This window comes from Clinocottus analis, unplaced genomic scaffold (genome assembly GCF_023055335.1).
Source record: "Clinocottus analis isolate CAN_PGR_092001 unplaced genomic scaffold, fCliAna1.0.p SCAF_39, whole genome shotgun sequence".
Classification (NCBI taxonomy): Eukaryota; Metazoa; Chordata; class Actinopteri; order Perciformes; family Cottidae; genus Clinocottus; species Clinocottus analis.
In genome coordinates, this window is record NW_027176142.1 from 552,480 (window position 1) to 566,505 (window position 14,026).

Consider the following 14,026-nt stretch of genomic DNA (forward strand, 5'->3'; position numbering starts at 1 on the left):
ATACAGCTCAATCAAACTGTTAAGCCCTGTAGCCAACGTTAAAAGTGAACAAAGATTTCTTTCTATGATTTCTATGATTTCTTCAGATATTTTCATTTTATTTGTCATCAAAAGTCTTCAGTAAAAATAAAAAATAAAAATCACAACTTGATTCACACATTTTCATTTCCACATTCACTGGTCTAAATACACAGTCCCCCTCAAACATGAAAAAACACTATCTGGTATAGTACAGAGATGATAGGATGGTCCCATACAGATTGAACATTCACACCCTGAATCAATCCAGAAACCGATCTTATGTGCAAAAAAGCTCAACAGCCCACTTCGGTCTTCACTGAAGGAAAAATAAACTGTTAAAAAAAAAACAAATTCATTATAAAAAATAGATCTCAGCAGCAATACATTTATGTATTCTATACAATAATCAGTCAGTTAGGCCTCAGTGGTCGAAGATCGTCACAAACACCAACCAAAAAAGTTTAAAACAGCAGCTGACTGTAACCATCAGCCATCAACCATTGACTTCCGTCAATTAAGTTGTGTCAGTGTAAAAGTGGCTGACGTGCACACACGCACGCTTTTAAAAAGTTCAAATTAATTACTTTGTACTTCCCCAGGTTAAAAAAAAGATAAAAGAATTAAAAAAGATTTATACTGATTAAAAAGATGAAGAAAGTCATTGTCTGAACTGTGGGTTACACCCTGTAATGTACCAACCGCCATCTACTGTAGGTAATACACTGACCATGGATAAGTACCTCATACAAATCCCTCAGAATATTATCCCTTCAATCAGATTAAAATTGTATACACAGTTCTGCTTTTTTCCAACAAACATTCAAATATCACAGCAAAGCAGCTCTCAGCTCAACATGATTCACTTTTTTAAATTATGATTCACTCATGAATAAAATGTAGAGGTAGTGTATGACAGACTAAAATATCTCCCTTTTATAACAGCCAACATGTAAACATTATTTCCTTTTTTTTCAAGGCATAAAAAGCTTAAATGTTTATACCACATGTGGAAGCATGTATTTACCATGAATGCTCATGGTAAATACTGACAGCATAAACCGTGAGGACACATTGGCAGTGTCTCCTGTAGGGAGAGAGGTTCAGGAAGGTGTTGAGGCGAGAGCTGGACGGAGCATGGAAGCCAAAGTGAGCGATGGCTTTGCACACAAACTGGATGTGTGACGAGATGCAAGGGACACAAGTGTACAGCCATTTGTCCCAGTGATCCACAAACACCTGTATGTGAGCTCAAAGTAGTAGAGAGACTGCATAGTTCATTAATGCTGCACCGACTTCTTATATAATAAAAAAACACCTCCTCTTACAAAACATGACTCAACCCCCGTCTATCTCAGCTGCTGCAGCTCTGGAGATGCAGAGGGGGCCGGAGAGGGTGTGGCGTTGGTCAGAGGAAGCAGCTCCTCGCAGGCAAAATAGTCCTTCAGGGGCGCAAAGAGGTGACGGATGACCGGCACGCTCCAGGCCTTCCCCAGCACCTTCTGCCTCTGCTGCCGGTTCATGTTTCTCACGTCGGTGTAATGTTTGGGGAAACCAAATATCCTGGTGAAAGAGAGAGGGGGGGGGGGGGGGCTGTGTCGTTAAATGGTTTCTTTCTGAGTCTGTTTGAATTGTGTTTCGGGTTATTTCCTACGTTGTTGGGCTGTTGTCTGCAGACAAAGTGAATACTGTTTAAAGTTAAATTATGACCCACATGGATCAAAGAGGTGTGGCTGCAGTGATATAGAAGCTCTAACTCTTCCACTTCCTGCCTTCAGTCTGTTCTGCGTCTGTCAAATACACTTCCTGCCCACTTGAGCTCATCTAAAAACAAAGACTAATCATTTAAGTCAAGTAAAAATGCCAAATATGTTGCTGGTTTTCTACTTCTTTTACAACTATGAACAGAATATCAAACCCCAGGACATTGTTTTCTGATGTTTTACAGACCAAAATAGCGACTCATAAAAATTAGTCATTCGTAGCTGCTGATTGATAAAATAAGGTAAGACGGAGTAAGAAAAAAAAGTACACATTTTTCTTTAATGTTGAACTGCTCTCATGCAGTTTGCTGTTTTACAAACTAGTTTTTAGTGTTTTTGTTGAGTTAATATCCGACATCTCCTCTATAATGGGCATCTGGTTGTTGTTAGCTAGTTCCAGTAAAGCAAGCTGGAAGCTGATGATAGATGAAATTTAACTCAGATAAATAGGAAATTACCAATCGTTCAGTAGCAATAATGACTGTTGGAGATAGTTCTCACTCACTCACTCACACTCACACACACACACACACACACACACACACACACACACACACACACACACACACCTACCGTTCCAGCTCAGTGATCCAGAGGTTGTCCTCTTTGCCGTTCTGGAGCACCGGCAGCAGAGGAGCGCCACCTTTCCCCTGTTTCAGAGAGTTTGGGTTGGTGGTGATCGTCCTTACCTTGGAGACCTGGAACAACAACATGAAGGGACTGGTTATCAATATCCAAATCAATATTGTAATCATAATAATCAAAAACACCTCAAGTACTTAAAGTCGAGGAACTGAAGATAAATGAATTAAAGTGAATCTGCAGGTTCAGGCACTGACCCTGGCTTCTCGACCGATCTCCAAGCAGTCCTGGAGATTCACCTTGTCGGTCTTGGACGCTGTGATGGGCCTGATGGGAAATAAGCAGCAAACCAGCAAGCGAATGATATCTTCTACCAAAAACAGAAGGAAAGCAACTAAACAGTTAAAAAAAGGACAAAGATAATGAGCAGAAACTATACAATACTCAACAACACTCCTTAACAATAACACCAGTCAAACACAGTTTGAAACCATTAGTTTACAGTAATCGAACGCTTATAATTCATCTCTCTGAGTTGATCGTCTCACCTGCTCATCCCTGGGATGTTTCCCCAGAAGCAACGCGCTCTGTGAGCCGGGCTGACCTCCACTGCATTCACCAGCACGGGGTTGCACTGAGAATCAGACACCACACTGAGTGTAAAACATGTCAGATAGTCAAAATGCAGTGCACCGATTAAGTAAAGAATGAATGAAGGGGTGTGGAGAAAACAGAGGAGGATAGAGGGAAACAAAAGAATCCACCGGACACCAAACGCCACCGGACGGGTCGAACCTCGAGGAAGCGGCAGATGTTGACTTTGTCGTGTCTGTTCATGAAGACCACGTTCTCAAACAGCCAGAAGAACGGCCGGGGGTCTTCCTCTTTGGGCTTCAGGAGCTGGAGGATGCGGTAGTAGTCAAAGAACAGCCTGCCAGTGCCCTCTGGTGGAGAGAGAAGGACATTACAGCAGAAGAATGACGGACACCACAGGAGCATCTGCATGATGACTGATCACAACAGAACTCATCAGAATGATAAACACGTAGGTTTTTTAACATACATTGACTTTGATACGCCAGTATATCTTTTTTATCTATGAAATTATTATTATTATTATTATACAAATCATTATACTATACTAGTATTACCTCTTCTGGTGGAATATCTCTTTGTTTTTCCTTTTCTTTGAGTTAAGTGATATTGTTGTAAATGAGAGTTGCCTCTGAAGTATAAATAAAGATTGAATGCATAATTAACTATAAATAAAGTAAGAGAAAATTGACAAGTGCGTCAAGTTCCAAGAAGTAAAGATGCTTTGTCTGAACTACAGTTCATAAAATATGTAGAAGTTGCACTGACAGTAATTTTTAAAATCAATGTATTGAAAGCTGACATGCATACAACAAAGTTACGCACCATAAATGCCTTTTCTGATTGGGTTGACGATGGAGAGGTCGTTACAGGGGCTGCCACCAATCAGCAGATCAAACGGACCCCACTGATCCAGCTGGAACATAAAAGAGGAACAAGGAGCTGGATCAGTTCACGATTGAGCCGATTTCAGCTAAACGTTAAGATTCAGATGGGTCAGATGTTGTTGTCAGCCAATCGAACCGACGACGCACATAAACATGGCGAACTGTGTGTCAGGATGTGAACGTTCGGAGAGAGAACATACATGTTTCTGGGTGATGTACCGGGCGTCACCGATGTGCTTGATCTTCCTATCGTGGTTGACGACGGCCACGGCGAGCGAGTCTTCACAGATCTCTGAGGCAACATACGTCTCTACTTTGAAGCCGAGATCCTTCAGCACCAGGTAGCCTGAAAATAATACACACACACACACACACACACACACACACACACACACACACACACACACACACACACACACACACACACACACACACACACACACACACACACACACACACACACACACACACACACATTTACATATGATGCTGTAATAGGGTGTCCGACAAATGCTCAGCTGTCATTGCTGCGACACTCACGGCCAGTTAGGACACAATTTTAGGGACATAATCCGCAAAAACTGAATTTTTAACATTTTGAATAGTTTGCCTCAGTACTCACCAGTCGCGATGCCGTCAAACAGAGCGAGCACACGGACCGGTCTGCGCAGGTTGGCAGGGATGGACGGGTAAACACGGTGAGGCTCCTACGAAGCAACTGAGTCAGTGTGATTCTTTATGAAAGGATTTCAGGATTGTATTTTCAGAAGGAAAGACAATTCCAAATGACTTAAAGGCTCCTGGCTCTTTCCGAGCCGACCTGAAGCCGGTCTTGGTGCACCACGACGGAGGAAGTGTGCCGGCAAGAGATCCGAGGAGGGGATCGTCCCACACCGAGCATCCATCCCTGACCCGACAGGTTGAGTCCCCCGAGCCGACCGTGTGGACCGCTGAGAAGACGCCGTCTGTGCAGCCTTAGTTTGCAAAGTTAAAATGTAGATCACTCACAAACTCCATGGCACTGTTGTTGGCGAAGAGCTCCTGAACGCGAATGCTCCAGTCCTCTCTGGGCACCAGCGCCCCGTGGGGTCGACGCGGCTGACACAAGTAGCAGATCCACGGGTCCAGAAGCTTCAACGAGTCAAACGTTCCCGGACCAACGAGGACGCTCAGACAGTCCGTACAATACGATCTGCAAACAGAGGAGAGGATGGAGGCAGAAAAACAATCAAACAAAAGAAAAAAGAAAGCTTGAGTGGAAGAGGAGAAGATGAACAACCTGCAGCAGCTGTCGTTGCCACACATTATGACCTCCAGCCCGTAGCAGCAGACGGTGCAATAGGACTGATACCCATCTTCATCATAGCGGTACAGCGTTTCTGTCAAGTTGTCCTACAGGGACACAAACAACACCTCAGGGGTCAGGGAAAAACCAACAGGCTTACATCACAGGAGGACACACAATTTATGAGTTGATTTTTCCAACAACTAATTTCTAGGTTTCTCTCCCAGCGGTGGAGAGTAAGTCAGCGTCATCGTGCATCGAGGAACATGACTGCAGGTAGGAGACGTGGTGAAGGCTTACCTTACAGGTGGAGCAGAGGCTGCCTTTAAACAGAGGGTGCAAGATGTCAATGTCTTCAGTTCCACAACACAAACAGAAGCCTGCAAACAAAATACAAACACAGATGCAAATAAGTGACTCAGGAAGTGAAGTGATCCATCTTAATGCAGAGTAGTGTAGTTACATGAAGGAATAAGTGTTTAGAAATAGACAGTCTTCTTGCTGATGGTTTTGTTTACTTATGAAGGTCATTTACAAGCATCAGTATAACATTGAGACTGTTTCGTAACCAGAGCTAAATTCCTCACAGTAACTTTTTGAGCTGGATTAGAACTGTCAGATTACAGAATCTTGCAATACTGTTTACATGTAAACAGGGCCACTCATCAATTGACTCATTTCAACCCTAAATGAAATATTTGCAGATAAAAAAGGAATGAATTTATAACTTAAAATATACACAATAAGCTGAGACGCTCACCTTCGATGTCCAGCTTCATGTCCATGATTCTCCGGATGATTTCCTCTGCAAGGAAAGAAACAATAACTGACTCCTGAAACACGTTGAGCTGCATTTAAGGCAGGAGGCATTGTTTGAAATGTTACTTCATCATTATTGCTCATGATTTATAACCCAACGTGTAAAAGAACATTTCACTTTCCACAAGTTCCAAGCGAGCAATAAAATCTAGATTAGTGTTCTCCTGGCCTGCGTTTGGGTATGAAGTTCATTTTGTAAAGAACATATTGATGGTTGTGTGACACCTGTATTGCAAACAGGTAGACTTTATTCATCTAATCATGTGACTTCTTAAGGTAATTGATAGCATTAAATCTCATTCAGGAGCTTCAGAGAAAAGGAGGTGAATACAGATTTTTTTTCATTTCACCGTATCAATGAGTATTTTGTGACGGTCTATTAAATAAAATCCTATTTTTTATTCCAGGTTATAATGCAAAAAAAGAATATGAGCAGGCCAATGGGAGTGAATACAGTTAATAAAATGTACTGTATGCATAAAGAACACAATTCAGTTTAATTTGAAAATCCAAACAGTCCCTTCTAGTGAATTGAAGCGTATCCAGTCATCATTCATTCAACAGACTTAAAATAAAAGAATATTTGTGTACCTCTGAGTTTCTGGTCCGGCTGGGTGTAAGCGCTGGTCACCTGGTTTTCCTTTTTGTAAGGTTTGGTGATGGTCCTCTTTTTGTTTGGCAAAAAGTTTGATGAGGAATCCTCATCCGACCCGTCGAACAGATTTGAGCTTTTCTTCTTCTGGGCCTTCCCTCCCCTCGCCCTCCTTTTCACCCATCGTCCACTCCACTCCTCTTTCGCTCGTGCACACCCTCCCTTCGCTTTCTCCTCCATCGCTGGAGCCCATTCCCTCCTGGATTCCTTCTCCTTCGGGACTTCTTCAGTGCTTTTCTCCACAGAATCAAACCCTTCCTTGTGTGCACTTCTTCCACTTTCCCCCATGTGAGACAACTTCTCCGTGGCGTTGCACGGCGGCGTGCTGATGGACGCCATCTCCTCCGGCTCGGTGGCGGTAGGGCGGATCTTTCTGCTCATCATCGGGTGATGAGACGAGGGCTTCAGGAAACGTTTCAGCTTCACCTTCGGTCTCTTGGTTTTAGTAACACCTGGACAGAAGACAGACAAAAGTAAAGATCAATTACTTCACAAAGGGGCGAGGCAATAAAGCAGGAAGCACGGAAAATTCAAGACTATTTATTGGTTAACTTAAATAAATAGTTCATTTTTTTAAAGCGTCCTATTGTACATCAGCTGCCATCCATTCAAATGTAGCTCAGAGTAAATCCCCATGAATCAGGAGTTCATACCATTTGTGACAGCTGCTAATTGGAGTTGGTTGAGCCCCATTGGTTGAAATCCTCCAATAGCCCAGTCCAACATGCGTTTCAGCAGCTCATCTCGGTCCCCGACGCGCTCAGAAAAATGCTTCTTACAGCGTAGAGCCGCCTCCTGACGGACACGTTGACACAGATGCATCACAATGTGAAGGTTTATAGTTCAGGACGTTGTTACTACAGACAGTGTGAGAGTCGTATGAGCAGCTACCACAACACACACTCTTCTGTAACGTCCGGATCAGTAAACACACGGAGAGACTCAAACCTGCAGAGACAAGAAGATGGCTTCTCGGTAGGTGACGAGGATGGCGAAGGACTTGGAACAGAAGTGCTGAGCGAAGGCAGCGAAAGGTCTCAGAGTCTGTAAAGTGACCTGGAGTCAAAGCAAATACATGAGAGCAGGACCTGGACATAATAATACTAATATATATATACACTATCAGAGGCTTAAAGGTAACACATTTAAGATATTTTACAACAATAAAATGACAAATTGTACAATTCTGATCATTTCAACAGTGCTTCAGGTCTTTAATCTTTAATAATCAGTGTGTGCTCGTCTGGTTCTGCAGGGATCCAGTGGTTCAAATGTGCCAATATTACTGCACTGTCCTGTTAATAAGAGGTAATTATGTACATGATTAGAGGAGGACTCACCTGAGACGACATGTTTTGTCCGTACCACTTCACCATCCGACTCGCGGCGTCTCGCGGCGTCTCTCCTCTGAAGGAGATGACGACGGCCGGCCAGGGAGAGAAGCCGTCCACCTGACCCCAGACCAGCTCGCCCATCACGTCCTGCACGACAGCAAGATGAGCAGGAAGACTGATATTTTATATGAAAACTAAAATCAAACAAGAGAATTAAACATTTGAATCTTTGTGCATCAAGCAGACAATTTGTACAAAACAATTACTGATTATTAACGATGCTAATCTGGATAATCTGGTTTTACCAGCAATTCTACAGAGTGAGGTGTTGTGCTTGTTAAAATCACGCAGTTGTCCTCCTCGTCATCTTCTTCATCATCACCATCATCATCGTCATCAATACAGATCTCAACAAATGCAGACTCGGGCATTTTCACACCTGCAAAACAGTGACAATCCTCAACTCATTCATTCACAAATGAACACATGAATGCTCTCCTGTTCATCTTGAAGCAACTCGAGTCATGACATTCACAAATGAATGAAGATCGGGCGTCCATTTCATACAACATTTGATTCACAAGGATCGAATTACAGGTGAAAGCATCGAGGGACAGAAAGATATTTAAATATAGTGTGCACTGCTTTCCTAAAGTGAAGACCAGATGTGAACCTTTTCATAAGCATGCAACAACTGAGCAAAGGCTAGCTGCGTGCCGTTAGCACATGAGCTAACCCAGTCACACACAGCACACCCACTGGGCCCAAGAAGCCGATTGGACCTTAAACACATCAGGTGCTTTGTTCAAAGATGTTTATATCACAGAGTTGCTCATTTATTCTCATGAAGGTGTGTGAGCGGCGCGTCCCAGCTGACGTCCCTTCAGCTTCCTGTTAGCGGCGTGAAAGCAAACCTCTGAAAGCATTTCATTCTCTGGAGTTCCCAGAATGGTTTGATCCAAAAACACCTAGAAAACATAACAACTGGCCCTTTTCCTCATTCTTTAAATAGATTATAAACACGATTCTTACTTTCTGTTTCCATTGGTCTCGTTTTGGACTCTTCTGTGACGTCAAACACATCTGAAGAAAATAGAAAACAGTCACATTAGTGATCGTCATCCACAGTTGCACAAACTACCAGCGTGGTGCGCTGCACTCTCAGGTGCACACCTGGCTGACTTCTTACCAGAGGAGTTGTCTGTGACGTCCGAGTCCTCCATGCTCCTGGAGCCTTTGGGGGGCAGCGGTGGACTGGACTCGGCCTCCATCCCGCCAGCATCCTTTAATGGAGACTCTTTGTTCTTCTCGTCACCGTCACCGGCCCGAACCGACCGTCTCAGTTTACTGATGGACGGCTCTTCTGCCCAGCTGCACGGCGGAGGGGAGGCTTCAGGGGTTTCCTTTCTGGGAGGAAGAGCCTTGTTGAACACCTTGAGAAATGAGACAACACAGAGAAATATCTTTACGTACAGATGCTGAAGATGTGATTAAACTGATTGAAAATCCTCCTGCAGGATGCTTCAGTTTGGTAAATCTGTATTCAGCATGGTCAGGATCGGATTTAAAAAATGCTCAGGCTAAAAGTAGCTTCTAACTCCTCGCATACGGACACATTTTCATACATTTCCATGAATTTAAGGTAAATGTTCTGCAACGTCTGTATACATGACAACCACAGGCAGCGGTGTGATATACAGTTTGTGGCACTGAGCTCTGTATTTTACTCGCGTCCAATAATCTCAATTATTCATCAAACCAGCGCTATGCTCTTTGGACATATTCAGCCAGTTTCAGGTTCAGCTTTTCACTCACTTTAGCGAACACCTGCGTCCGGCCCAGAGCGCTCGGCAGGGCCAGGATGATCAGGAAGAATTTACGCAGATCAGGGTATGGTTTAGTGGCGTCCAACAGCTGTGGAGACAAGCACACTCCTGTGATCATTAAAAAGGTATGACAGCAGCAACACGTTGCATTAAATAACTGCGAGGCCACCGTGATCCATCGTGCCATCGGTTTACCTTTCCCCAGCAACGCTCCACCTTCACCGCCTTGATGAAGTTGAAGTAGTCGTACGGCAGCTGATGTTTCTCTAAACTCAAACCCAGCTGTTTAGCCAACTCTGACACTGTGTTACTTGACAATTTATTTCTCTAAAACGGGAAACAGATAACACAAAAAGCAATATAGAGATTAGTTGAGCAGAGAGACACAGACGTTTACATCTTTAACTCCAAAAGTGTGAAACAAAGCAATACAGCATGACATTACAGTCAGCCTCATGCAGTTCAAACAAACATATTAAGTCTCATTAAGTAGAAGAGAATAAAACCTTCTTACGTTGATATTTTCTGAATGTTTCAGCACCGTGTTGATGTTCACCAGAGCGACTTCTCCCAGATGCGCAGGAAGACTCTCCACTAGAGACTGAAGCGCTGCTTTATAGAAAGTCGCCGCGTCCTTCAGGAAGTCTCTTCTCTCCTGTTCACCCAGATCCACGACGGCGGTGGCCCACAGGAACTCTCTGGCTCGAGCGCCCACTTTCACCTCCGTTATGGGCAGAAGCTTGGTCCAACTCAGCAGGCTCGGGTCTCGCTTCCTTAAGAAGCGCTCGGCCACAGAGGGCAGCAGGAGGTTGGCTGCGTAGGAGTGAACCAGGTTGGAGGTCTGCTGCAGCTCCGTGGCCACCGGAGGTCCACGCTGCTGCAACTTCTGCAGCGCTTGGAGGGGCTCCAACATGTGGGAGAGGAAAATGAAGCGCAGTTTGACTTTGTGATCCATCAGCTGGGTTCGGATTCGGTCGGCGTCCTGCGCTTGCTTCAGCGACTTGAAATAGTCCACTAAAGGCCTCCAGCTGCGTACGATCCTCTGCACCGCGTGGGCGATGAACAAACACTGCGCAGACACAGGGAGGGATGGGTTGTACGGCTCAGAGAACAGCCCGGTCAGACTGCCACTAGCGGGCGGGTAGCTGTAGTAGTGAAGTCGGATGTCTCTCACCAGGTCAACCACACCGCTAAAGGAAGCCAGGAGCCCGGCCTGGCAGGCTCTGGTGGCCATGCCGGGGAGGCCGCAGAGCGAGACTAGCTTCGGGTTGAAGCCCTGGAGCATGGACACAAACACCTGGCACATTCCCGGGTGTGGAGCGTTGCAGTAAAACGCGACACTGTTGGTCAGAAGAAGGCCACATTTCTTCAGCATGTCAATCAGAAGGTTTCCATCCGTCACCGCAGCGGATGGATTAATGGTGGCGTCCGCTAACGTCTGTGGATCCACAGCGTCGACACTCATCTGCAGCGTGAGCAGCGGCTTCACCACGCCGGCGCCCGAGCTCGCGTCGAAGTATCCGATCAGGACGACGCTCGCGTTCTGCCCTGCGCCCAGCCCCACGCCCACGTACAGGTAGAGGCAGTACGGCGTGCGCTTGCACGCCGCAACGATGTCGGTCAGGTGAGTCGGACTCAAGATGGCAGAAACCGAAGGGTTGGAATCCGGCGTGTCTGTGCTTGTATGTAAGTGTGTGTGTCCATTGTCACGACAGTATCTTCTGATGAAACGCACAAACGTATCACTGACAGCTTCGTTTCCTTTGTCCGCCGCTGCTTCTGTTGGCTCCACCTTCACCTGCAGAGGCTCTTTGTTCAACGTCGTCTCCATTTTCTCTGTTTCCAGCTCCGCTGTCACATCCATCACATCATCATCATCAGATATCAATAATATCACATCTGCATTTTTGTTCACATTTTCGGTGGGTTTTTCTTTTTTTGGTTCTCCTGCTGCGTTGGCCTCTGTCATCACAATAATCTGATGATCATCTGTAACGCGAGTGAAATGACAGTATTAGTACTTTCCATACACGGAGCTTACTATCTCGGTTAAAGTAAAGAACTTCTTGTTTTGTCTCTGTTACATAAATATTTTAGCTTTCAACATATTAAAAGTGTGTTACAGAAAACTCTATAATGCTTGAACAATATTATTTTGTGCAGAAGAGACAATAATTACAGAGATTATTAAGTGCAACATGTATGTATTATTTATCTATTTATACAGTACTCTTAAGGCCTGTATGCTTTACGTTTCAAACTGTTTTTGTTAGCAGTACTCTCACACAGAACGTGAATATTACGCTAAAAGCAATGCAATTTTTTTATGAGCAAGTTTGATCTATTTCAGCTTTTGCACGGTGAATAAAGACTTCACCCAACACAACGTGTGGAGCAGACGTATTGAAAATGTGCACTCGCTCTGTCGGCTGTCTGTGTAACAGCTGTGTGAAACAGTCACTGACCCACACTGTTCATACCCGAGTGAGCTGGCACCATACTCTGTCCACCTCGGGCCTGCAGGGGATCGTATGCTCTGCTCCGGTTGATGTTCTTGATAAAGAACGCCTTGAACCACAGCAGGAAGGTCAGCGCCACGGCGGAGTCCTTCTTCATCAGCCCCCCGGTGGGGATGCTCTGGAAACAGAAACAGTCGGCTTAAGTCTCAAACTTGTGATCAAATCTATCGGGAAATAAAAATTAAAAAAGTAGTGTGTAGCATCAGAAATGCAATCAATGCATCTGCAATGAGCTAATATCTGGCTGATCATTTATGTTACGTTCTTAATTGTATTGAGAACATTTGACTTTTTTTTTTAAAGACTCACTCGTGTAACTCCAACTCTTCTGAACGCAGCCTGCAGTAAGCTGTAGTTGGTGATGGCGTCCATTGGGTTGTCACTTTGGAACTGGACCATGGAGAGGTCCATGGACTTGGGAGACAACCAGTTCATTAACTGGCAAAAGGCTGCACCTGAGTAGTCATACAAACACACACAAGTGATCAATAATATGCAGTCAAATGATGATCAAAGCTCCACAAATCTCCACATTTTTCACGACTGTTTGTTGAGGTTTCATTCACACATTACAAACATGCAATGACCCACCTGTGCAGAGCTGCTCCACCTTGGTGAAGCGTGTCTGTAACGTTTCATTGAGCCAATCCAGCAGCTGAGGGCGAATCTTTTTAACATTCGCTGCCACGTCCATCTTGGAAAGGGATGGATCTGCATGAACACAATGTCAAATTAAATTGTACATTTATAAAAATGTGACTGCCATACACATTTTCATTCATAAAGTGGCCCAATTCAAGTTATAATATTCAATGCAAGATGTTGTATAGTAACTAGACTTCACTGTAAGACAGCGATGATCACTGTTTCCCACAGCTGACAGTGATTAACAGGCTCTAGCCAGGTATTAAATCGATGCGACATCAGATTAATAACGATATATGACACACACATAAGACAGACAACAAGCATTTTGTAAAGGATTCAATAATGTGAGTATTTTAAACAAACATCAACAATTACCACCTACTTTCTCATGTACTCTTGTCCTCGTTAAGCATCCCCAGCATCATAAGCCTCACGCAGGAGTCCTGAAAACATTGTTTAACATTTGTAACTCTGATTGCTGCTGCCACAACCACATTTGCCCTTGGGGATGAATAAAGTACACATCCTGTCCTACAATACTAAAATATATTGTAGTACACCTCTTGTACATTTCTGCCTAAAATGATGCATTCAAGCCGTGTTAAAATATAGTACTTGACTGCTTTTAGACAACTAGTAACGGACTTATCATGATAAGACTGAGAATTTAATCTGAAATTAAACAGCCAATTGACTTCTACTATGAGCCTTAACAAATAACCTAGAAAGCAACTACTACTTAGCATTTGTAGCTGACGATGATACATTCGCTCTGCTTGTCAACACATGAAGCTTTAGTTTCCTGCATGAACGTGAACGCAACCTTTCTTGTGGGCCAATCAACGCGCAGAGATCCGGTGTAGCGTTACGTTAACGACCCAAACCAGATTAAAGGGGCTAAAATTATGCCCAATAGAATCAATGAAACCAGCAACTGACACGGAGTCAGATTATCAACAGGCTTCACAGTGATGTGGGGCAAATATATCGGACCTCAGGTCAACTGGCCGACGGAGGAGCGTTACAGTCTGTGGATGGGACGGCGAGCAACTTGAGGGGGAACAACGTAGACGAGCGATGGTCGATGTCCACAATAACT

At 44.3% G+C, this 14,026-nt stretch overlaps 1 protein-coding gene across 7 annotated transcripts in view; it reads right to left on the reverse strand.

The window, feature by feature from the left end:
* The window catches only part of LOC137799835 (uncharacterized), a 28,483-nt gene that overhangs the window by 13,526 nt on the left and 931 nt on the right, over positions 1–14,026 (reverse strand). For 2 of the 7 annotated variants that reach the window (XM_068596673.1, XM_068596674.1), the window contains exons 2-27: positions 13,310–13,370; positions 12,871–12,990; positions 12,589–12,734; positions 12,226–12,397; positions 10,275–11,749; positions 9,956–10,087; positions 9,750–9,848; positions 9,124–9,367; positions 8,967–9,017; positions 8,240–8,373; positions 7,941–8,081; positions 7,549–7,656; positions 7,254–7,395; positions 6,540–7,052; positions 5,890–5,934; positions 5,430–5,509; positions 5,124–5,236; positions 4,853–5,036; positions 4,467–4,551; positions 4,045–4,190; positions 3,783–3,873; positions 3,159–3,307; positions 2,912–2,997; positions 2,621–2,690; positions 2,355–2,479; positions 78–1,581 (exon numbers count right to left, since the gene is read on the reverse strand). In XM_068596673.1, the coding sequence (XP_068452774.1) occupies positions 1,368–1,581; positions 2,355–2,479; positions 2,621–2,690; positions 2,912–2,997; positions 3,159–3,307; positions 3,783–3,873; positions 4,045–4,190; positions 4,467–4,551; positions 4,853–5,036; positions 5,124–5,236; positions 5,430–5,509; positions 5,890–5,934; positions 6,540–7,052; positions 7,254–7,395; positions 7,549–7,656; positions 7,941–8,081; positions 8,240–8,373; positions 8,967–9,017; positions 9,124–9,367; positions 9,750–9,848; positions 9,956–10,087; positions 10,275–11,749; positions 12,226–12,397; positions 12,589–12,734; positions 12,871–12,973 (4,848 nt within the window). In that variant the 5' untranslated portion in view covers positions 12,974–12,990; positions 13,310–13,370 and the 3' untranslated portion in view covers positions 78–1,367. Of the gene's footprint in view, positions 1–77; positions 1,582–2,113; positions 2,198–2,350; positions 2,480–2,620; positions 2,691–2,911; positions 2,998–3,158; positions 3,308–3,782; positions 3,931–4,044; positions 4,191–4,466; positions 4,552–4,852; positions 5,037–5,123; positions 5,237–5,429; positions 5,510–5,889; positions 5,935–6,539; positions 7,053–7,253; positions 7,396–7,548; positions 7,657–7,940; positions 8,082–8,239; positions 8,374–8,966; positions 9,018–9,123; positions 9,368–9,749; positions 9,849–9,955; positions 10,088–10,274; positions 11,750–12,225; positions 12,398–12,588; positions 12,735–12,870; positions 12,991–13,309; positions 13,371–14,026 lie in introns of those variants that run through there. The other 5 variants (XM_068596675.1, XM_068596676.1, XM_068596678.1 and 2 more) reach the window with 5 other exon arrangements.